The sequence below is a fragment of the Xiphophorus maculatus genome, chromosome 20 (genome assembly GCF_002775205.1).
Source record: "Xiphophorus maculatus strain JP 163 A chromosome 20, X_maculatus-5.0-male, whole genome shotgun sequence".
NCBI classification, from domain to species: domain Eukaryota; kingdom Metazoa; phylum Chordata; class Actinopteri; order Cyprinodontiformes; family Poeciliidae; genus Xiphophorus; species Xiphophorus maculatus.
In genome coordinates this window covers 8818773-8842551 of record NC_036462.1, presented here as the reverse complement: position 1 = coordinate 8842551, position 23779 = coordinate 8818773, and the positions used below count along the sequence as shown (strand labels likewise).

General features: G+C 37.7%; 1 protein-coding gene across 2 annotated transcripts in view; it reads right to left on the bottom strand.

Annotated features, from left to right (window-relative positions):
- Positions 1-23779, bottom strand: part of LOC102218698 (membrane-associated guanylate kinase, WW and PDZ domain-containing protein 3-like) — a 148121-nt gene that overhangs the window by 36573 nt on the left and 87769 nt on the right. For both annotated transcript variants that reach the window (XM_023325530.1, XM_023325531.1), the window contains exons 2-3: positions 17344-17460; positions 3852-3971 (exon numbers count right to left, since the gene is read on the bottom strand). In XM_023325530.1, coding sequence (XP_023181298.1) covers positions 3852-3971; positions 17344-17460 — 237 coding nt within the window. The remainder of the gene's footprint in view (positions 1-3851; positions 3972-17343; positions 17461-23779) is intronic.

The following is a 23779-nucleotide window of genomic DNA, read 5'->3' as shown; positions in this document are numbered from 1 at the left end:
CGATGCGGACAGTCTAACACAAAACATCCCTGTTTTTGTACTCTTTACTGTAAATACCTCAACGAATGTTGCAAACTTTTAAGATACAATGCCTTTCAAAAGTACTTACTTTTTTTTTTTTTTTACATATATCCACAAAAGTACATGTATTTCAAAGGGATTTTTTGAATGAGATCAACAAAATGTAGGGCATAATTATGAAATGAAATGATAATATCTGTAACTATTGAACATTGACAAAATCTGCAGCCACTTTTACCCCTAAATAAAATCAGTTTCCTTCAAAAGCCACCAAATTAGAAATTAGAGTCCACTTATGTTTTAGTTTAACAAGACAAACTGAAATGGTTTAGACAATATGTGTCAAATTCAAGGTAATTGGGCCAAATGTGGATCAACATAGATATTTGCATGACCCCCAAGACTCCAGATTGCCACACACATATAACTTCAAGATAACAGTTATTTACTTGAATATTATTTAATCAGTCAAATCAAGTTAATGTTGTTTGTATTCTTTGCATCAATGTGTAAAGATTTTAGGACATTCCCACTGAATACAGAGAAAATATTTTAACAGTTTAATTGGTAGTTTTATTAATACATTCTGCCACAGCAGGCCCCAAGAGGATATCCATGAACATCATTTTTATTGGCCTACAATGAAAATTAGTTTAACACCTCTGGTTTAGTCCAAATCATACTAATGTGTTAGAATGACTCAGCCAAAATTTTAACCTAAGTCCAATTGAGAATCTGTGCCAAGAATTCAAAATAGAAGTTCACAGAAGCTCAACAGCCAATCACTTTTAAGATGTTTATTTTTAAATGAAAAAAAAAATTACTTTGTGTTGGTGCATCATGAAAAATATATTGAACTTTGTGGTTGTTTTCTGAGAAAAAAAAATCAGGGTATTAATACTTTCACACAAACTGTATATTGTGTTTACCTCATCAAAGTGCTGCCTTATAAACATTTATAAACAGCTTAAGTTGAAAAATATGGGGTACTGCTCCGAGAGCTGATGTTTTGGATGTCTGATGATGAACTAAGCATACTGTTTATGTCTGTGAGCGAGGGAGAAAAATATGGCTGCTGATTTGTCCCATGAATAAAGCATGACTTGAAAGTAAGAACGCAAGTGTGTCCTGATGTGTGCCTGTGTAAACAGCCGGTGGGATCAAGAGGTTGGCTGGTTTACAGAAGGTCACCAGCAGGTGCTACATCTGCTTGCCTATCCACACCTCGTCGACTGAATGTTAATAGTTTATGGGTAAAATTTTCACTTGAACATGCTGACACAGATAATAAATGTAAAGATAGGGGCTTAAAACAATATATGAGCATGTAAGCCACAGGCCTGTTAGGATACTGTGGAAATACAAGCAGGTGTGCATAATGTTACATCAAAAAAAATGAAAAAACTTTTCCCTTTGCACCTCTTTGATTCCATTTTACCTTCATGAGATAGTTTTGCCAGGATTAAGAACAACTGATTAACATACAACAAACATCTTCCTGTGCTGTTGGCAGAAATTATTGTTCCACCAGCACAACACTTTCATCGTATTAAAATATTTCACCCGGGCTGTCGCAGAGATTTTACAGAGGTCATGCAGTGCTGTTGACAACTATCGTGTTTGCCTTGGGGTTATGACTGGAAGGGGAGAAAGGGTGAAAACAACTGAGAGAAGAAGACTTGTTTACTCTCGCACTGTGTCATCATCTGTGAATGTGGGGTTGTGAGAAAGCCACAGAGAACCTGAGAAATGGAGAGAAAAACATCTGATCACAGAGTGATGCTCAGAAAGAAAGATCATTGCCCTGCTTTATGGGATGCCATTTCCAATTATTTTAATTATAATAAAGTTGCAGCTATTTTACCTTCTCCTATTTATATCAGTAATTTTAGCAGCAAAAATGACTGCAACAGCTAATCTGGAAAAGACTAGATAGCTTCCTAGCTATTAGCTGAGGCCCTTCATCATCCTTTGATTTAGGAAAGGATTCGATTTACTGACATAGACATAGTCTCTGCTCTGCGTCAACGCCCAAAGTCCTGTCCACAAAGTACTTCCAGGTGTCACTTAGGTGTCGCTGTCCTTCTCCAAGCAATTACTGAAAGGACTGAGACAGGATTGAGGGTTGAAGCAAACACCTCTTGGCAGCCAACTAAGATGGTATGTTTTCCACTTATTTCAGTGGATACATCTGATTTCATGACTTAAAAGTATAGTGTAGCTTTGATGTACCTTTTGTGTACGGTAATCTGTGCACAATTTGAGAAAGAAAAATAATTATCAACACATTAAATTCAAAGAAAAAGAGGAAACAGAAAAAGTAATTCACTAACAGCCAAAAAGAGAATTGCAGCTGAGTCGATCTGACTTCACTGAAATCAGCCAATTGTTGAATTGGACTTAAATAAAGGGTTAATTAACCATTTTAACCCTCTGATGCATAACATATTGACTATACAGTCTGCCATGAGTGGGTCTTTTTGGACCCGTGTTTAAATCAATGTGTTTTTATGCTACTTTTGTCATTTTGATACAAAATAATGTTTAGTATGATACTTTCTGCTGTATTTTATTTCACACAAGTATTATTTCATGTTTGAAATATTTTCATTTTTCACTTTTTTAAGCATTTTTAGAATAAATTGTAGAACATTTGTGACGATTTGTAGAACAATTTTAAAACGAAACAGCAATTTTACAACAGCAATGTTGGAACAATGTCAGTGTCCATTATGTGTGTGTGGGCGTGTGTATGTGTGGGATAAAAAGAGCACGTTTCTTGAAACTAGCTAGCTAACCTCTCCTCTCTACATGAAGGAGCAGCGGCTCTACTCTGATTCCCTCCCAGATGACTGACCTTCTCTCTCTAAGGGAGAGCCCAGACACCCTAAAAAAACGACACTAATTTCAGCCGCTTGTATCCGTGACCTTGTTCTTTTGGACATGACCCAAAGCTCATGATCATAGATGAGGGTAGGAACTTAGACAGGTAAATCAAGAGGTTCGCTTTTTGACTCAGCTCTCTCTTCAACTCGACAGACTGGTACAGCACCCGCTTCACTGCAGACACTGTGCCAATCTGTCTGTCAATCTCCCACTCCACTTGGGGCAGGACATCCTCCCCGACCCAAAGAAAGCACTCTATTCTTTTTCAGCTCATTTATTTATGCATTTATTTATATAGCTATACATTTTTATTTTATTGATTGAGATAATAAAAGAAATAACCTTGAACACATTGATGAGCAAGTTTTGAATGTCATTCAACACATTTTCATTTTTGGTTTTCTCATCCAGGATGTCAGACACACAGAGAGAGACACGCCGACACAAATAATACACATGCAGAATAAAGTATAGGCAGTAATGTTAGCTAGCTTGGTTAGATAACTAGTGCTAGCCAACTTCAAAGAAGGCTAACAATAACACTGACAATAACACTGACACAGCACCGATGATCGACACACACACATCTGTGGGGTAAAAATAAAGATAATAATTATATGTAAAAGTTGCTGCTGTGTAAAATATTATTATTCAGGGGTGAGACTTAGGACTCAGTGTGTTTGGTTAACAAAAAAATGTGTTCCAGACAGTCAGACACATTTTATGAATCATGCTCCATGTCAACATAATGCTTCATCATCTTGTGGATGTGGGTGTCTGGACTGCTAATTTATAGTTTTTAAAACTTTGTATTTGTGATTTATTTATAACACTTCTGCCTTTCAACATTTCACCATGTTTAGCAATGTTGAATTACATATACAGTATAAATCTATGCCGTTACTTAAATTTGAAGGTTTCTCACACAGAACATATATACATACCATCATAGGTCCCACTCTCCAGAAGGAGCCCACTTTCCTCCAGGATCCTGAAGTCTCCAACGCTGATGAAGTTGTAGTCCACCCCAGGCACTTCCCCCTCTCGAGGAAGCCGTGTGGTGCCTGGAAAAGCATAAAGATGAGACACAGATAAACATGCAGTTCTTGACATGTTTTCATATAAGAAACGAAAGTGCAGACAAGAGACCATTTGATAATGCAGCCGTTAGATGCAGACGTTGTGCTATTTTGATAAAGCCAGTCAGTCAGATCCAAAAACTTTTAACGGCCAAAAATCCCAGAAAATCAAGCACTTATGTATTCTTGTACTTTGTCTCTGCAGAGATAAGACGTGTGTTTTTTTGTTGTTGTTCTGCATGCACAGTAAATACAAGGTCACATCTTGTTTTGCAGATCACTGGTGTCCAAATCTCTAGTGGATGGACTCAGCGTTTCATTTTAGACAAAAATCCTTGGAGTTTGATGGCATATTGTAAAACATTGACAGCTCATAAAGCCCTGTGGAACACCAACAGACCTGGATTTTTTCATCTCCTATGAGTGACTGCCGCTTTTAAAATTATTACTGGGAGTCTCTTGATATACAAGAGAGCTGTTGTAACATACTGTATGTTGCAACAGCTAAAATCAGAAAACAGTAGTGTTAATTATAGATGAGAATTGTGATGAAGTAATGAGTTGTGTAACCTCCTGGTGTGATTGAGGTTCATTCACTGTCATAAAGAGTAACCTGAATACAAATGACATGAAGGTATTCTGCGGGCAGCTTTTGCTCCCCAGGCGAAGCCACAGACTACACGAGTGTTGATTGGAGGAATGTTTTCTACTAAGATGAACATTCAAATGGTGTCAGACTTTTTTTGTTTTTTGCAAGGGAAGCAGAACAGTGCACACAGAAATAAACAATTTCTCTGTGCTTTGTTTCAAACCCTTCATTTGATTGAGGAGGTCTTCGAAGTAGTCTGCAATATTGCAGAGTCGCATCAGCCAACATAACCCTGCAACATCTAGAGCTTTAAGGAACTCCAGGCAAATCTCATCCACCCCCGGGGCCTTGCCACCGAGGAGCTTTTTAACCACCTCGGCAATCCAGAGAATGGAGAGCCCAACCCAAAGTCCCCAGGCTCAGCTCCCTCAATGGAAGGCATGTTGGTGGGACTGAGGAGGTCTTCGAAGTATTGCCCACAGGCCCTCAACGTCCCGAGTTGAGGTCAGCAGCACACCATCCCCACTATAAACAGTGTTGGTGCTGTACTGCTTTCCCCTTCTGAGACACCGGATGGTGGACCACAATCGCCTCGAAGCCATGTGGAAGTCTTTCTAAATGGCCTCTCCAAACTCCTCCCACGCCCAAGTTTTTGCCTCAGCAACCACCCGGTACCTGCCGCTTTGCCCGCAGGTACCCATCAGCTGCTTCTGGAGTCCCACAGGCCAAAAAGGCCAGATAGGACTCCTTCTTCAGCCTGACAGCATCCCTCACCGAAGGTGTCCACCAACAGGTTCGCGGGTTGCTGCCGCGACAGGCACCGACAACCTTGCAGCCACAGCTCCTATAAGCTGCCTCGACAATGGAGGCTCAGACTCAATGTCCCCCACCTCCCCTAGAACGTGTTCAAAGTTCTGCCAGAGATGGAAGTTAAAGCTCCGTCTCACAGGGGATTCAGCCAGACGTTCCCAGCAGACCCTCACAACACGTTTGGGCCTGCCAGGTCTGACCGGCTTTCTCCCCCACCACTGGAGCCAACTCACCACCAGGTAGTGGTCAGTGGACAGCTCCGCACCTCTCTTCACCCGAGTGTCCAAGACATACGGCCGCAGATCCGATGAAACGATGACAAAGTTGATCATCAAACTGCGGGCTAGGGTGTCCTGGTGCCAAGTGCACATATGGACATCCTTATGCCTGAACATGGTGTTCGTTATGGACAATCCATGATGAGCACAGAAGTCCAGCAACAGAACACCACTTGAGTTCAGATCGAGGGGGCCGTTCCTCCCAACCACGCCCCTCCAGGTCTCACTGTCATTGCCCACGTGAGCGTTGAAGTCCCCCAGCAGAACAAGGGAGTCCCCCGGAGGGGCACTCTCCAGTACCCCCTCTAAGGACTCCAAGAAGGGTAGGTAATCGTTCAGCCCATAAGCACAAACAGTCAGGACTCGTCCCCCCACCCATAGGCTGAGGGAGGCTACCCTCTCGTTCACCGGGGTAAACCCAACGTACAGGCGCCGAGATGGGGAGCAACAAGTATGCCCACTCCTGCCCGACGCCTCTCACCGTGGGCAACTCCAGAGTGGAAGTATGTCCAGCCCCTCTCAAGGAGACTGGTTCCAGAACCAGAGCCATGGGTTGAGGTGAGACCAACTATTTCTAGCCGGAACCTCTCAACCTCACACACTAGCTCTGGCTCCATTTGAGCTTCTTTACTGCATTTAGCTTGAGTTATTAAGAAATGCAATAATGTCACTTCCTTTGGAGAGGCTTCCTCTTGAGGTCACTAAATTCAACATTGCTGTTTTTATTTTGGCTCAAATAAATTCCGCAGATCATATTTTACAGAATGGAGTGAATAAGCAGGATTGCTATGACATTGCTTTTTACTCCATTTTTCCTTTTTTTCATTAGAAACAACTACAAACACTTGATTGAGCCAAAAGTTTCAGCATTTCCTTGTGTAGTCATTAATTTTAAATTCAGTTGACATTGAAAAATGAGTTTGCTCAAGCCTGGAAAAAACAAGCCTTTATATGTTTGTGTTTAAATGCTTGAACAATGAAATTGTAATCCTCCACTTTCCCATCTTGCTGTGGTCAAGCCTCCTGTTACACCACAATAATACAGAACAACATATTAATCAGCCAGAACATGGATGGTCTCTAAGGGGTCTTGGATAAGATCGTAAAAACCCCCAAATGTAATAAAATGTAGTAAGACCAATGAGGCTCATTACTGTGGTGGCTGCACATCAGCATATTTAGGGCAGCAGGGTGGAGCCTGCAGCAGTAGTGGTAGCTAATCCATAATTTGTGACTCAAGTCTTGAGCCATCGTTGGGTCAACTGACCATCAAAAGCAGATCTGACAACATTGATTCTACCCACACTGGTAAAGCGGCACTCCAAGACCATTATAATTCAATATAATGATCTTAGTTGTCCGCCTGTTATACACACTGAGTTGCTTGTGGATCTCACTAAGCAGCAGAAAAATTAACATTCCATCGCCTGTATGCTAATAAATATAGACTGAGAAAAAAAAGAAAATGATGACAGGGAAAAAAAAAAAAGCAGTGACCAATAGGTTTATAACATTCACTAGAGTTGGAATGTTGATGAGAATGTGGCTTTGGTGTGATCAGCTCACATTAATCAGGATAAAATTATGAAGTTTGGGTTTTGGCAGCAGGCCTGTTTTCTTCTGCATTAACACATGCACCATGCCGTGCCAAAGTTATTGCACAAGATGACTGGCACATTGATTATCATTTACCTTGAGGAAGAATTTCCAAACTTGGTGCAGTCCAGTGAGGGCTACATAATCACTTGAACCTTAGAGATCACCAGTCAGTCTTGATCTGGTGTGAATAGTGTCATGAAACGGTGATGGTGAGGCAGACGCAGCAGACCCAGGTAGGATGAATAAATGATTTTAATAATGAATGTCCCAAACAAAGTCCACACAACCAGGCAGCACGACTGAGCAGAAGCCAGGGCTCAACGTCAGTAGCAACTGGTAAATTGAATGGACAAGACGAAGGACTAAACGCACATTCGACAAGGACCCGACAGAGACGCTGAGACACAGGTGACACTAAATACACATGGGGTAATTACAGAAACGAGACACACCTGGGAAACAATCAAGGGGAAGACAGGACAACACGAAGACTCGGGGACACAGAAAACTCTAAATAAATACACAGAAAACACAGAACATGACAAATAGGCCCTTATCTAAATTTTAAAAGCGCATCCTTCAGTGATTTAATGGCACAAAGGCTTGCAAAACGTTGTCATCTGAGCCTGGTGTGTTCAGACAAATCAGAGTTATAGCTCATCTGTTTTTCACTGATCAATATATGTACTGCTGTCTAGACAAGGCAAATATTCTGGTAAATATATTAATGCAACAACTAGCCTGTGGAACTGAAAACATGAAAGGAAACCAGAGCTCAGCAGTCAAAGTCTCTTTATGTGAAATTCTTATTATGAATTTCTGGTATATAAAAAAATCCTATCTAGTCTGAATACATGTTAGCAACATGTATTCAAGTAGCAGTGACAATAAGCTGCAGTTTTATATTCACCTCATACAACAAAGAATCCTTTTGATAACACTGTTTTATTGATATAACCTTAAGTGGCATTCAAGGCTTATGATGCAACTATTTTGAAATCTCACTGAAAGAAGCAGTAGCTTCTCTAAAGCAGATTTTTTGGGAAAAGTATAGAGTCTGTGCCAATTAGCAGTGAAAAGACGTCTGGAGGCTCAATGGCCTATTAACCAACTTTATATTGCTGCTTTCTTTTATTTTTTCCCTCTTACATTTTCTCCCTAATTGGACTGTGACAGCTCCTCTGCTCAGGTACAGAGCAGTAAAAACACAAAGACAAAAACAACACACAGGCATACAAAATCCCTAACACTTCTCTTTAAAGTTTATCTTAGTAAAAGCAGGTAATTTTACTTTGTGTGAAAGAATGCCTCTCATTAACAACTTGTTTTTCTTCTGGCGATAACTAAGGTCCCTCAAAATGCCCCTTATAGGCCAATTGCTTGTCAAGCAGTTATGTATCTGTCAAAAATCTTCCCAAGAATTGTTCCTGGATGTCAAACTGATATCTACCATAAGCTTCTCATTGTAGAGTTGTTGCTGAGGGCAACATAAAAGCAGCACACTTTGAAACGACCTTTTAAACATCTTGTCATACTTTCACCTTAGTACAATTGGCTTTTGAGACTAAATATTCCACAGTGTTTTTTTAAAACACAAAAAACTTTATTTATGTGTCAATAGAGTGTTACTGCCAAACAAAAGGAGCCTAATGTGCAGGTGGGTCATCAAAAAGAAGAAATATTTTCATTATGCATAGCGGTGGACTCATCAGGTAATGTTTCAGTGCAGCTCCTCTTGAGTTAAACAAGATCAGCAAATTTCATGTCTGGAGATCATTGTTATGTATGGCAACGGACCTGTTTTTATCTGCATAAACACTGGAAACAGATGGGCAAAGCTAACATGTCTCTTCAAAGAACCTGCTAAACACATTCAAATGTTTCATGTTTTATTTTTGAGGTATACAAATTACGTGAAAACAGCAGTTGGCAGGCATCCATGCAATAATGATGAGGCTTGGAAGTAAATCTAAATTCTGATTGGAAGTTTTCCAGCTCACATATCTCCTGGGTGGTAGGGGAAAAAAAGCTCAGTCAATTTCTTCAAAAACGGCACTCTAATTACATCTTTGATGTATTTGTGATTTTTATGACTGTTTGCATACAGGCCTAGGCTACATTTCCATGGTGGTATGGAATTATTGAGAAATCAGACTAAGCAAACTAAAAGAAAACTGGAAAAGAAGCATGGGTAAACAACAGAAAGTCAAGGAAAATCTAAGTGCTTAGACTGCAGAAATACAAAATCTTACCAAGTAATTTTGTTCTAGTTTTCAGCTTAAATAGTAAACTTGAAATAAGACAAAACTAACCTACAAGTACCTTTTCAGCACGATGTAGGAGATTGTTTTAAGTCAATAATTTCTTAATATTTATGAAAATGTTATAAGTAAATTAATCTGCCAAAGGAGCAAGACATTATTTTCATATTATAAGTTAAAATATTTTGTTCCACTGGCAGGTTATTTCACTTATAACTATTACTTTTTCATCAATATTAAGGATATTTCTGACTTAAGCTCCCATATTGTGCTGAAAAGTTACCTGTAATTTAGTTATGTTTGCACAAGAAACTAGACCAAAAATATTTGGTAAGATTAAGTGTTTTTGCAGTGTAAATAATCATGAGGAGTGATTACTGCAATAGCTTACAGATCAGTTAATAAGCAGAATGGTTTTCAGTTGTGAGCAGAGGAAAACTAAAGCTCAGGAGATCTGACTGATGCTACTGATGTGTGAAAACAATACAAGCCAACATGAGAGATTATCAGATAAACATGAACTAACTAGAAATACAACTAAAACCAAGCTGACAGTCCACAACATCAAGACACCAATCCATTCTATCAAACCCACCATTACTCATGAACATGAAAGAAAATACTTGAACATATTCGTGAAAAACATACCAATGATTTCAAAATATATGTCACTTTGGCCCTCAAAGGTTTCACTGCAATCTTTTATAACTATCTGTACTGAGAGAATGTCAAAACAGGAATATCAGACCTAGTCAGTCAGAAGAGGCAGGCAATAAATTTAACATGGGGGATTTGTGCAGCTTCATGATGGTACTTCAGAAATAGAGGTTCAGGACTTTGATGCTGAAAAAGTTAGAAAGAAATTCAGATGGTCTTTTTTTAAAGCCTTGGTCTGAAAAAACAAGAAAGGCATTGTCGAGATGTTTAAGATATTAATGTTGTCCTGTAGATTAGATTCCTTTTATTTTTAACTAGAAATGTGATTCATTTTACATATTTACCACACACAATAGTCTTCTTTCATCCCATGATAGGCTGCAATGATTATAAAATATGAAGAAAGGGAAGACAAGAAAAAAGGAAATGAGGAAATTATATATGCAACTCTCCATTTCATCAAGGAGAGTGATCTTAGCATAAAGATGTATGACTGTTTGACGTGATTTTCACCTGTACTGCTGAGCAGTTGCACTAGTACAGTTTGTTTAAGTGAATGAGTTATTTTGAGGTTAAACTCTTCACACCAATCTCTTATCACAGTGGGCAGTCAAACGACTGCATGTAACCTTGTGTACTCCCTGTTTCTAAATAATCCTCCTCTTTTTGCCCTCTCCTGGTTGGAATATGCAAATCTGATTCCATTCGCATCAAGCTAAATATTTGCCACACATGGACAGTATTACACTGCAAAAACAAAAAATCTTACCAAATATTTTTTTTGTTTTTTGAAATTAGACAAAACTAAGTACTAGTTCCACTGACAGATTATTCCACTTATAACAAGCTTTTTTCCATATACAAGTGAGATAATCTGACAGTGAAACTGGTACGGTTTCATCCATATTCAAGAAATATTTACTTAAAATAAGCTCCTATATATAGCAGAAAAGTTACTTGTAGGCTAGTTTTGTCTTATTTCAAATGCACTAAGATATTTGAACTAAAAACTAGACAAAAATCCTTGATAAGATTTTGTGTTTTTGCAGAATAGACTCTCTTGCTACCCCTTTATCATTGACTCATTGAATGCACAATCTTGCTTCTTACTGAATAGTCTTATTTACTGTTTCAATCTTGATGTAAAAGCCAGAATGATATTAACTACGACTTCAAATTACTTTGGTTCAGCAGAACTGACCTTATGGTGTCGGTAGAACACCAACACAGACAGAGATATGTTACAGTGATATGAGAGGACGGCTGTGTGTAAAGTGGACCACTGGCACACCGACACAAACCAAGCCTGCTAATCCTCTTGCTGTCTGCATGATTGTCACAAACATTTGGGGTTAAATCCATCTTCACATCGGCTTGTTTATCATCAGCTTTGATTTTCGACAAACTGTGTGAACTGCATAGGCCAGGACTTTGCAATTTAGCGGCAGTCCATGACTCCCTGAACCTGCCTTTAATACCTCTAAAGAAGACAGACAGGTATTGATTTGTCACAACGAGAAAATGACCACTCGAGCTTCAGCACCCGAAAGATGTGAAGTTGGGCCTTTTTCCTGGAAGAGCAAAATTGCAAGCACGGGACTGAGCAGGGGTTGAGTTTTGAGAGTTGAAATGTAGCAACCAACACCCCCATTTTCCAAAGAGCGACTTGTCTTGTGGCTGTATTAGTCCACTCCACTGCTGCCAGCTTGTCACGCACAGATACTTGTTACTGATGCATTCGATTTTTTCTTTTCTACAGTCAACACAGCCTTGAGCATCAATTTTCAATGAACTGGAAAGTCTGATAGATTTGAACTCAAACCTCTCAAAGCCATAAAATTGTGGGCAAACATTTTCTGCAATTAGTCTGCTTTAGAATTCTTCAATATGGTAAACGGAATAATGGGGAAGCTGTCATGTGGTTACATATGTCAAAATGTATTGTTACCTAAACTACTGAGTTATAACATTTAGATTCAAAATAAATGTGAATATTTAACCAAACAACACCTAAAAATTAATAGCATAGCTCAAAATGAACCGAATATCACTCTGTCAGGATAGAATCAGCAGCCAGGTCTGGTTTAGTTCTGACACCATCTGTTTAAGCGTTGGCCACTTTCTATACACACTTCTGAAATATTCAAAAACCAGATGTCTGCATAAGACTAATGAGAGTTGAGTTTGCCCGGTCTGTTCCCAAGAGTAAAGTTTGAAGAATGCACAGCAAGCATTTTAGTGACAAGAGCTGGCAATTGTCCAGGGATTTCACGGCATGCAAGTGTGTCCGCTTCCCACTACTGTTGATATCGCAGGTGTGTCCATATAAATGCCCTATATAATTAAGCAAATTTAAACAATGTCATCCAACAACCTTTAATGGGTTGTCCATTAGAACACTTTTGCTATAAAACTCATCCTTTTATGTGCTGTACATTAAAACATTGAGAGTAAAATTTGCTTTTTGAAATATCCTTAAGAGACTTGATGTTAAAATATGTACCTGAGGGATTACTAAGTGGGTTTGAATGTGATGCTGAGGACTCCTGACAGTGCATGGCCAATGTCACTTTCAGGTGCAGATGAGAATACTCAAATGGTGTTCTGATAATAAACCTCACTTCAAAGATGCAGTAGATGACATAAAAGCCTAATTTGCATTTTCTGCATAAGCATAGTGATACACTTATGACGAAAAGAAAGTATTTCCAATGTCATGTTGAGGATTTCAAATATCAGAACATAATAAACATGATCTAGTTTTTATCAGTTTCTAAAATAACTTAGACCTCAACTTCACAAGAACAAAACAGCTTAGGTTGGAATATTTTTTACAATTACAATGCAGGAACAAAAAAACTGGATGTAAGAAAATAAATACACCCTATAATTTAGTAACTTGAAGAACCACCTTTAGCTATTATAACCTGAAAGAGTTGTGACTTTCTCTGTCTTTCACATTTTTGTGGAGGACATTTTTGCTTCACTACCAGACATTCACTTATACACAACTAAGCATTCAGTTGACTTTGACTAGGTTATTGTAACACCTTAGTGGTTTTATTTTGTTTGCATATTTAGGATTGAGTTGATAGCAGTCCCAAGCTTTGGTCAAAGAACAATTTGATTTATTCATACCTAACGTTCCAAATCTCAGTCCTGCCATCATTCTTTCTAGGTATGAGAATTTTAAAAAATATTTTTAAAAATATTTTTAATATTTCATGTGATACCTGCAGCCTATAGAGTCTGGGAGGAAGCCCTTGTCCTGTCTTATCTTGTTTCGAGTTTTGAGTTTTTGGGGGAAGATTGGCAAATGGTTTCCTCTTGTAAATAACTGCTCTCTCTTTAGAATGACTGAATTCCAGTTGTGTGGACATCCTACCTTGAAGGGCAGTCACAAGTACTTCGTTAGGGAAGTTGCTGATTTCCTTTCAATGCTGTTGTTGAACATATCTGCATGTTTTAGAGCAGTAAATTTCCTTTTGAGGTGATCAAGGTGATCAATCAAGTAAATCTGATCAGCAGAACCTGGTGGCGTCCTCTCAGGGTTAACTTTTCACTCCCTTTTCTATTTCTGCTTTGCTTTTGTTTAATGAATAATTTAGAGATTTAATTAATTTTAGAACCAATTAATTGATGATGTGAAGAGATCATTCCATTAAGCTTGTTACATAAAAGCCAATAAATGAGGGTATTCTTTCTTTTCACCAAGCATGCAGTTGTATAGTACGTTTATGTAATTGTAAGTAGGATGCAATCTCAGGCCACATCAGTTGTGGAGGAGGTGATGCTTCTGATATTGCAACATAATGACTTCAGAAGGTGGAATACCCTCAACATTAAAATATGTTTACAATCTCATTCATGTGATCTTTTGTCTCTTTAAACTGTTATTAGTGCTTTATTCAAATAAAAGCCCCATATTTTTGTATTTCTTTGTATTCAATACATAATTCAGAGGTAGAAGTAACAAAAAGAGAGAGAGAGTAAAACTGAATCGGAGACGTATGGAAGACTGAAAGCGGGGAGTAGAATGATGGAGGTGCCGTCACTGTGCAAGTCCCCGTCTCTTGCTCATTAAGACAGTAATTCAAGCAGGGGATTAGAGAGCCAGACTCGTGGAGTTAGCCCACTGACGGCTGCTGATGAATAGTGGTTAGAGGCTACAATTGCAATGAACAGCTATGTTAGAAGTAAGAGATACACGAGCAACAGAAGGCAGTATGTGCAGGTGTGTTTAAACTAAAGAGGTGAGAATGACAGGCAGCAGCAGTGGCAGAGAAATCCCTCTGTAATCATGTTGTGTCCAACCACTGTAACTGGCCCAAAAATACTCCCTGTGCAACTGAGCTTTAAGAGGAAAAAAATCCAATAACTATTCAGTTTAAAGCCAACAGCCCAGGAAACAACACGACTCAGAACACGACTCACAGGTACATGAAAGCATAGGGGACAGACAGGAAAACAACAAAAAGGTAAGGAGAGAAAGCAAGGAAAGGGCAGAAAGTGACCAGTGTTTGCAGGGACAATCCTCTATTTGGAAAATAGAAGAGAAATAAAGTATATAAATGAAACATAATAGGATTGTTTTGTTAACAAATCTCACACTTGTATATACAAGTTGTAAATAGAGCATCTTCATGTCCTGAAGAGGCATGAGTTACAGTGACAGTACTGTGTACAAAAGATGGCCTTTCCTAAAACTTTGGAAATACGCATTTGTGGGGTGTAGAAAATATTAGTGGAAGTCTGATTCTATGAAAAGGGTTTAATAAATCCTTTGTCCAGTAAAATCTGTATCAAAATCACTGAAGCGAAGCCAGACTGTCCAATCAGTCCAATTCAGAAACAGAAAGTAGATTATTTTCTTTCTTTACTCTTATAATGGGAATCAAATTTAAAACTTAATTTAAAATCTTATCAAAAATAATACTATTTAAAACACATGGACAAAGAATAAAATTAATAACGAATGGGTTAAGTTTACTCTATTAACATGGGCAAAGATTAAAAAGATACTAAATCTACCCAATTCCTTATGTAGACTTATACGGCTCAACCATAATTCTGAATTTCTTCCTACATCTGGACTACAAAACTAGGTTGAAAAAGGTTTGATTCCAATAGATCAAATGTTTGAAGGTGGAGGCCTAATGTCCTTTCAGCAACTTCAACGAAAATATAATCTTCCAACCCATGACCTGTATAAATATTTACAAATGAGACACTACCTGCAGAAACATAAGGAATGGGAAAACATACAAATGCCCCCCTCAAACATAGAAAATGTCTTTCTCTCAGTAATAAAAGGAAATATAACCACCAAATTCATATCCTATATTTACAAAATATTGCAGGAGGAAGTAATTACAGATACAAAAGATATCAAAGGGAAATGGGAACTAGAAATGAATATCATAATTAATGATGAGGACTGGGAAAAAATGTTTAGGGAGGGTCATAGAATATCAAATAGTCCAATGTTAAGAGAATTTGAATGGAAAATCAAAATGAGATTTTTCAGGACTCCTCTTCTTATATCTAGATTTAACCACACTTCTGATAAATGTTGGAGAGGCTGTGGACTAATTGGAGACTTCACTCATATATTTTGAGACTGTCCAAAATTATCAACATATTGGACAGGAATACAAAAGGAAATTAATAATTGCCTGGGGATTACAATTCCCCTACATCCAGCCTTTATAATACTAGGTATTTTCCAGAATAAAATCCAAGATCACAGTAAGACTTACATCTTAAAGATCTAACTTGTCCTCGCAAAGAAAATGATTATGGTCTCATGGCTGAAGCCTCAGCCCCCAACGATTTCCCAATGGAAGAATAGAGTGAGGGAGGTTTATCATATGGAACAAATTACGGTAAAACTTCAGATGAAAAGTGATATCTTTATAGAAAAATGGTCCTCAATTCAAACATTCATTTCGAACCACAACTGATGGAAATTGCGATTAATGAATGGGAGATTCTTCTTTGTATTTTTATTTATTTATTTTTACTATTACTATTGTTTCTTCTTGTCTTTTCTTTAAGACCTTGGACAAACAAAACCCTTTTTAAGAACATAACATGTGAATTTCTACATGTAACCTGTAAGATGTGTGAGATGTGACATGCAATGGAAAATCTGAATAAAAAAGTTAAAAAAAAAATACTATTTTAAATCTGGAGTACTTATTGGACATGTATTATACCCAACAACTTTCATTATTGCAGCCAGTGGAACTGTTGATTTGGACTTCAATGTTGCACTTTAGCAATTTAGTCTTTTATGCTGACAATTTCTATGACTCATATTCTTTTAAAAGATTGCATCCCTAAAGCCTGGAAAAATAACATGATCAGTATTTCTGATGACAGTAATACATTTTCCATCCATTTGCTGTTTTGTATTGATAAAATTTTCTTCCCTGAGAAAAGGGGAATTGTATATATTGTTAGACCCTCCAAACACTGTGCCATCAAGCAGTATTTCCACGTACTCTGATGAGAAAAGGAAAGTTTCATTTCGAAGAAATTGGAACCCCATGGTTGCTTTGCAACACCTTTAGCAAATGGAAACTACAAACACATTTTCATTAGGCATAAATTACAGCCAACAACACAGCTGCCATTCTTTGCAGCGTTTCTGTCGGTTCCCAATTTCAACCTTATTTAGCTCTCTCATTATTGATCTCAAATAAGAAAAAATGGCGTTGACCGCATAGAATACAGAGTCAGCAAAGGAAATCACAGCCAGCCATAAAAAAGAAGTGCTATTTATGGGCAAAATGTGACTTTGATCACAGTGATGATGCCTTATAGAAGTAAATAAGTTACATGGGAGTTCAAGAGATGTCCTTGGCTGCGTTGCTATAGTGATGCTTAAGTGTGTGCTTTTTAGTGTGCCTCACAAGGAGCTGCGGATAACAATGCAGGGTGACGTGTGTTTCTTAGTGGCAGTGATTTTGTGTATGTGCGGAACTATTTAATGGAAAATGAGTGCTAATGCAGATTCCCGTTTCCCACAGCATCTTCAATACTCCCAGAAGGTGCTTTACATAAAAGCATACATATGCTGAAAGTGGGTTAGGATGCACATGCGTGGTCTGCAGCTGCGTTTTAAGAGCCTTGTGTAGGAGCGTGCTTGGAGTACTTACAGGGTATGGTGCGTAGGTAGAGGTTGTCTCGTATGATCTGCTGGAGTTTGTGGTCGAGCGAGCCCTTCTGAAACTGCAGACTGAGGTAGTGGCGCAGGTCTGTGTTCAACACTTTGCCTGCAATAAGCAAGAGAAGGGCAGGAAAAATCAGCCAAAACCTAACAACATTTTGTGTGGCATATAGCAGCATCTATATAACACAATTCTGTTTTATAAATACAAGAATGTGACCACAATTTGAGCAAGATTATGCAAGAAACTTGTTGAAGGATTCCAGAAATATTTAATCCCAGCCATACAGTTTAAAAGGTGATTCCACAAAATGCTAATAGATGAAGGTCACTTCTTAGTTTGAACAATAAATCTCTAAGACACTTCAATAGTTTCCCTTCATTTTGCTTTTGTCATCTATTAATATTTTAGACATTCTAAAACACAAAATGAGCTATGTGACTTTTTTTTACTGTGAATGTAAATATCTGGTTTTAATTGCAACTTTTTTTGGCAATTATCGAGCAGAATTTTGCACAACTATTTATTTCTTAGTATAAGGTAAGTTTCACCATATAAAACAAGCATTCCAAAATCAAGTTATATGATCTGTATGCATTTATAAAAATGACCACATTTAGATACCCCAGCAGTTCAGTCCAAAGTGCTTTACTTTGGGCTATTTTTGTCAGATTTTAGAGGGTTATTACCAGGCAGCTACTCAATTAAATGAGGTCTGAATGATAAAATAGCCTCAGATATTTAGATAAACTCCAACTTCACCACTAAGTTTCCTCTCCAGCCTGATTTTAGTCTTTTCACCTTTGGTTCACCTTTAGATTTCTATTTTATGCCTTTCATAAAATGTTAAAATATGAAATGGGATTCAAATCTGAAAGAATAATTTTTAAAAAATGCTGTCCAACTAAGTGCTAAGTGCTCCGAAAATGCATTGAAGATTGTTTTGCTCTCTGACTGCTTGCACGTTGGAAAAAAAGAACAAGCTAGTCATGGCTGAATTTATTTCGTCTCTGCCTTCTTATGGCACACAGTGAATCTAAAACCTAAACTAAGTAACCATTGATGGATGCTGAGTTCATACACAATTCCTCTTTTTAACCACCTTGCACAAGACAACAAAAACAGCTTTCACAAACATGTGCAATACCACAGCCTCATAAGCAAAAGACCCCATATTTTCATGCAGAAACAAAAAAAAGATATCTGAAGAGGATTTGCATCTTCCTTTAACTCCCTGGTGTCTTTGTAAAAACAAAGGAAGATCATGCAAAGCTTGACGCAGAGGGAGATTCTCAGAGCTGTCAAACACAAGTGGGAAAAAAAGTTCATGTATTGAAGAATATGATGAGGAGTTTGGAAAACATGGCTTCATTGTTAGCGTCCTCATCTCTTGAGTGAAGGGAAGAGGAAGTTTTGAGAAAGATTGACGACGGACAAAGAATTTTTTTCATCATTTCTCTTCTTCATGTCTCCCACATCTTTTTTGCACTGAGACAAAACTCTACCAAACAGATTTCTCCTCTTCTTAAAGAGGAGAAATATACCGGATTAACTGATCACAGAAAACTGAAAAAATGAGGTAAAATAACCCTTAAACATTATTATAAGCCTCCTGAGTCTTTAAGGTTTTATTTTTTGTTCTTTTCTACTCATGATGGATATTGGTATATTTTATGAAGTTATGCTTGACTTCTATGTTCAAAACATAAGTGCTCTAATAACTTTAATATCCATCCATCCATCCATCCATCCATCCATCCATCCATCCATCCATCTTCCGCTTATCCAGGGTCGGGTCGCAGGGGTAACAGTCTGAGAGGCCCAGACTTCCCTCTCCCCAGTTACTTGTTCCAGCTCCTCCGGGGGAATCCCAAGGCGTTCCCAGGCCAGCTGAGAAACATATTCCCTCCAGCGTGTCCTGGTGCCTCCTCCCAGTGGGACGTGCCCGGAACACCTCACCAGGGAGGAGTGCAGGAGGCATCCTAACCAGATGCCCGAGCCACCTCAACTGGCTCCTCCCGATGTGAAGGAGCAGCAGCTCTACTATGAGTCCCTTCCTGATGACCAAGCTTCTCACCCTATCTCTAAGGCAGATGTAATTAAGTTATCTTTAACTTTAACAACCAATTTGAAATATATGTTTTGTTCAGGATTCTCATTGTCTTCATGAATTGGTCCTTTTGAATCAGTCAACCTAGATTTTTATAACAAGAGTTGGATGTCAATGTTGCTTTTTTAAAGAGAACTGCATTACATTTATCTTATCTAAATAAATAAAATAAAAGTAATTCTGGGAAACGCCAGGGCGGCATAGAAAAATAGGACATAATTTGAGTGGATAATTGTGTATTTTTCAACTAATATAGCAAATTTTATATTGAAAGTTTGATTTTTGTTGTTCACTTCCCTTTCAGGGTTCTATACCTACTCAACAGTGTGTGGTGTACCTCAAGGCTTTGTTTTAGTGCCCTTTTCCATTCTGTACCACTTTGAAGTATATAGTATATATTTGTTTCTGAGTCGTCTCACACTATTAATACAACTAATCCATTATGATCTCTTTGTAGTCACTGTTTTACTTTACCAATTAAAATGTATTATAATAAATAAATCTATATTTCCTCATTATTACAATTGGAGCTCTGCAGATCCATCATTTATAACTGTAGGCATCATTCTTTACACAAGACTAAGAGGACAAATCCTGTACCTAGCAGCTTTACAGAAATAATCACCCATTATTTAATCTGAAGACACTTTTATTTACTAAAGCTGTGAATGGTTGAAACATTATAGTAAATCAAGTAATTTTTGTTTTGCCTTGTTCTGTCTCGACTTGCATATTTGTATATACAGTATTCGAAGAAGTTATTCAAAGTGGACTTGCATAAAAGATGCTAAAGTAACGGTTAGAAATCAGGACATGCAATGACACTTTGAAAGTATATTCTCAATCTTTTCGTTGGGTTTTTGGTAAAGTTTTCTGATTTCTTGCCACTCAGATTTTTCAAGTCTTGTTCCTGAGTTGAATCACATTCTTAAGTGAAAAGAGCTATTATGTAGCAATTTAGTTTGACCTCTTTGGCAGATATGAGCTTGCAAAGCTTTTTCAAGACTTTTTCACAATATGTTAAAGTTTAAAACCTGCCTCACTTGATTTTTTCAGTTTTGCTGAATTTATTCATTAAGGTATAGAAATGGTTTGGGAATACTGTAGGTATGAAAATTCTGTCCACCAGTCCTAAATACCACAATTTCTCTTGCACAGCAAATCTGACCGCAGGATGGAGAAGTAAATTTAAAAATGTATGCATACAATGTGACATAGACACACTGCAGTGCAACACAGTGAGGTCTTTGTAGCTTCCTGGGTCCTGTCAGAGACGGTTAGTGAGACCGTCACATCAGAGAAGTTTCTCATTCCTCCTATCCACAGATAACACTGCTGCTGAAATAGGACTCATTTTTCTGTGACAGTGCCAATTTTAGCTCCTCATCTATCCACTTAGTTATTGCTTTTTGTTTTTTTAACACCCAACTCAGAAGAAAGCAATACTAAGCTGTAACTATAACTTAGCAACATAAAATAATGAATATAATTTTGTACTTTTTGTTTATTCTATGCTGCATATTAAGAATACTCTTTAGAAAGCAAATAATAAAAAAATTATTAATTATACTTTTTCTTTTTTTTCTTTTTGGCAGACTCTTCTTAGTGATGCCTTCCATCTTATTCTACCTTGACATTTTTGCAGCGAGTAATGACAGGGAAAGTGTCAGAAAGGAACAAGGTCACCCACGGGAATCCCTTAGCAACATGTTGCTATTTCACTGAGCATCAGCAGCACTCTTCCTCCCTAAAACTGGAAGCTCAGAGAAAATAGCTGCACTCGCTCTGCAGTGATGGAGGCTTTGCCTGGCACCCTTTTGTGAAGCGACAGACTGTTAACATAGTCACTCAGACCAACACCTCACTCCGGAGCCACAGAATTAGACTAACACTCGAAGCTGTGGATTTAACTCCTTCTCACATGCATATATTATTGATCTATTTTAAGACATCTCAGCAGAAAGCAGGAACCAATTTACACAAAGGAATCATTATGTAACACTGAAAAAACTTGTTGTAAGGTGTAGCTGAGATGCTACCACAAATTAAAAAAAGAGGAAAAATCTTTTCAACAGAGATAATTATTTTAGTTCAACCTATAATCATTGCTTTTATCATCATTGCAAAATAGGTTGACAGATAAAAATTTTATTATTGCAACGTGAATGTTCATGCTGAAAAGGAAAGTTATTTTTTTTGCATCAGAATTACACATTTTAACTTTTTTTTCTGAAGAAATTAAATATGATTTTAAGACGTTTTCTCCAAAATACTATGACACAAGGAAAGAAATAAGTTATTTTCTAAGTGGAAGACAAAAGGGAGGTTGCTTCATTTATTTTATCACCAACAATAACAACTGCTGGTTGTAAAGGGCTTGTATGCCAGACTGTTTCTTGGACCATGTAACTGTGATTTTTCTCACTTTTCACAATGAACAGGTGCACAGAATTACTTGTCTCTGAACTTTTTAGCATGAAACAAATTAGCACTGATGCCAACAATCTGTGAATTTATTGTGTGTGCATGGTTATGCACAGGAACTTTTTCTCTCCTCTTTTTGCTGCTTTCTCTGAACAGTGAAATTGGAGCAAACGCCTTGCGTCAATTTTGACATTTTATTCAGAGACATTCTCCCTCAGGCAGGTGGACATCCACCGGGAGGTCATTATCTCTGTTGTCTGACAGTCAATTAACAGTCCTCTGAATAGGGAATCTGGATGGTCTGGATATGTTCCCTGATACTTCTCTCAGTGCACTGAGCTACATCATAGTCAGAACGATTTCAGTGAATAATGTCTGATGTCAATAGAGATGCACCATCCATAAATATAAATGTTTATGCAAAAGACCAATGTATAGCTTCCTGAACTGAAATGACTGTTTTCCTTTTTCTCCCTAATAAACACACAAGGGACTTTGTTGCAGCTGCTGTGGTTTAACAGTCATGGTGTCATTTTTGGGCTATTTGTTTGAGTGGAGAAACAGATTATCACCTTTGACTTTATTAAAAGGAATGAAGCACAAAGTTCAGCTGAAAATATGTCAATTTTCACAGCTATGGAATTTGTGGAAAATGTATTAAAATATTCGCAACATACTTTAATTTTAATGAAATGCTTCTGCAATAAAGGATGAGCTAAATCACCACTGGCAGCTTCAGTATGAGATCTGGACACTGTCATTGGTGGACTGCAGTTTCAAACAGCCAATCTCATTAATGATTTACTTTCAACTGAATGAGTTTTCCAGATTGCAAAGTTATAAATCATGTCAACATTTACGATGTGCAGGGCACGTATACAATTTAAAAAAAAAAAAATTATTACTCCTCTAATTCATGATATGCACATGGATAAAAGTGTCATAAAATGGATAAAACATTGAGCAGCTGAAAGAAGCTTCTGGCTTTGACTGGCAAGGCTTAAATAAATGAGGAGCTCAGTCATCTACAACCTCTTCCCCCACATCTCACCCTTGGCTGCCTCCAAGGATGAGGCCAACATATGCTTTCCAAGAAGTCATTGGAAGCCTTTAATTCTCTATAAAACTCTCAGGAGCTATGGTCTGCCTGTTTCAGTCTCACCTGCAGGAAAAGCTTGGAGAACATTCCCATGCCAAGACAACATCAGCTAAGAAGTGGGCTAAGAAAAACAGGGTGATCACACCAAGTTAATGCTGAGGTTAGCTCAAAAAGAAAGATTTCTTCTTCACAAAGATGACAACTAAGGACATGCATACAGGGCAAGGAGTATTACCAGATCTTTTTTTCATTCAAACGTCCCATTGGATAGAACACGAGATCTATAATGCAACACATGGTTCACCTTTTTCTTTGTACTGGTTCAGGTCAGTGACTAAGAAAATGAACTTTACTAATTTTTACAGGTTCAGGTTTGAAAAATTAACTTTATATTCATTAATATACATATTCACTTACAGAAGTAAGTACAGTTTGGCTCAAGAGGTGGTGGTGCTAAAAGAAATATGTTTACCAAACAGGCTGTGTGAAACTGGAAATGCTTTTGGAATTGCTTTTGTATTTGATTAATGCAGCACCAGATATTGTTTTAAATTACTTCTTCTCACCCACATGTTCTTAAAAAGTTACCACAACAGTAATTATGATTGCCTTAATGCACTGCTAGTTCATGTTTTCAGTTACCAAGCAACATGTTTGCTCAGAATCAATACTCAAGGCAAAATACCTTTTAAAAAAATATTCTGATCTCACTGCAACTATTTAATTAAAAATACAAATAATGCATGCTTAAGCAGCATCTGTTGTTAGAGGTTAAAGTCAGTCAACCTTAA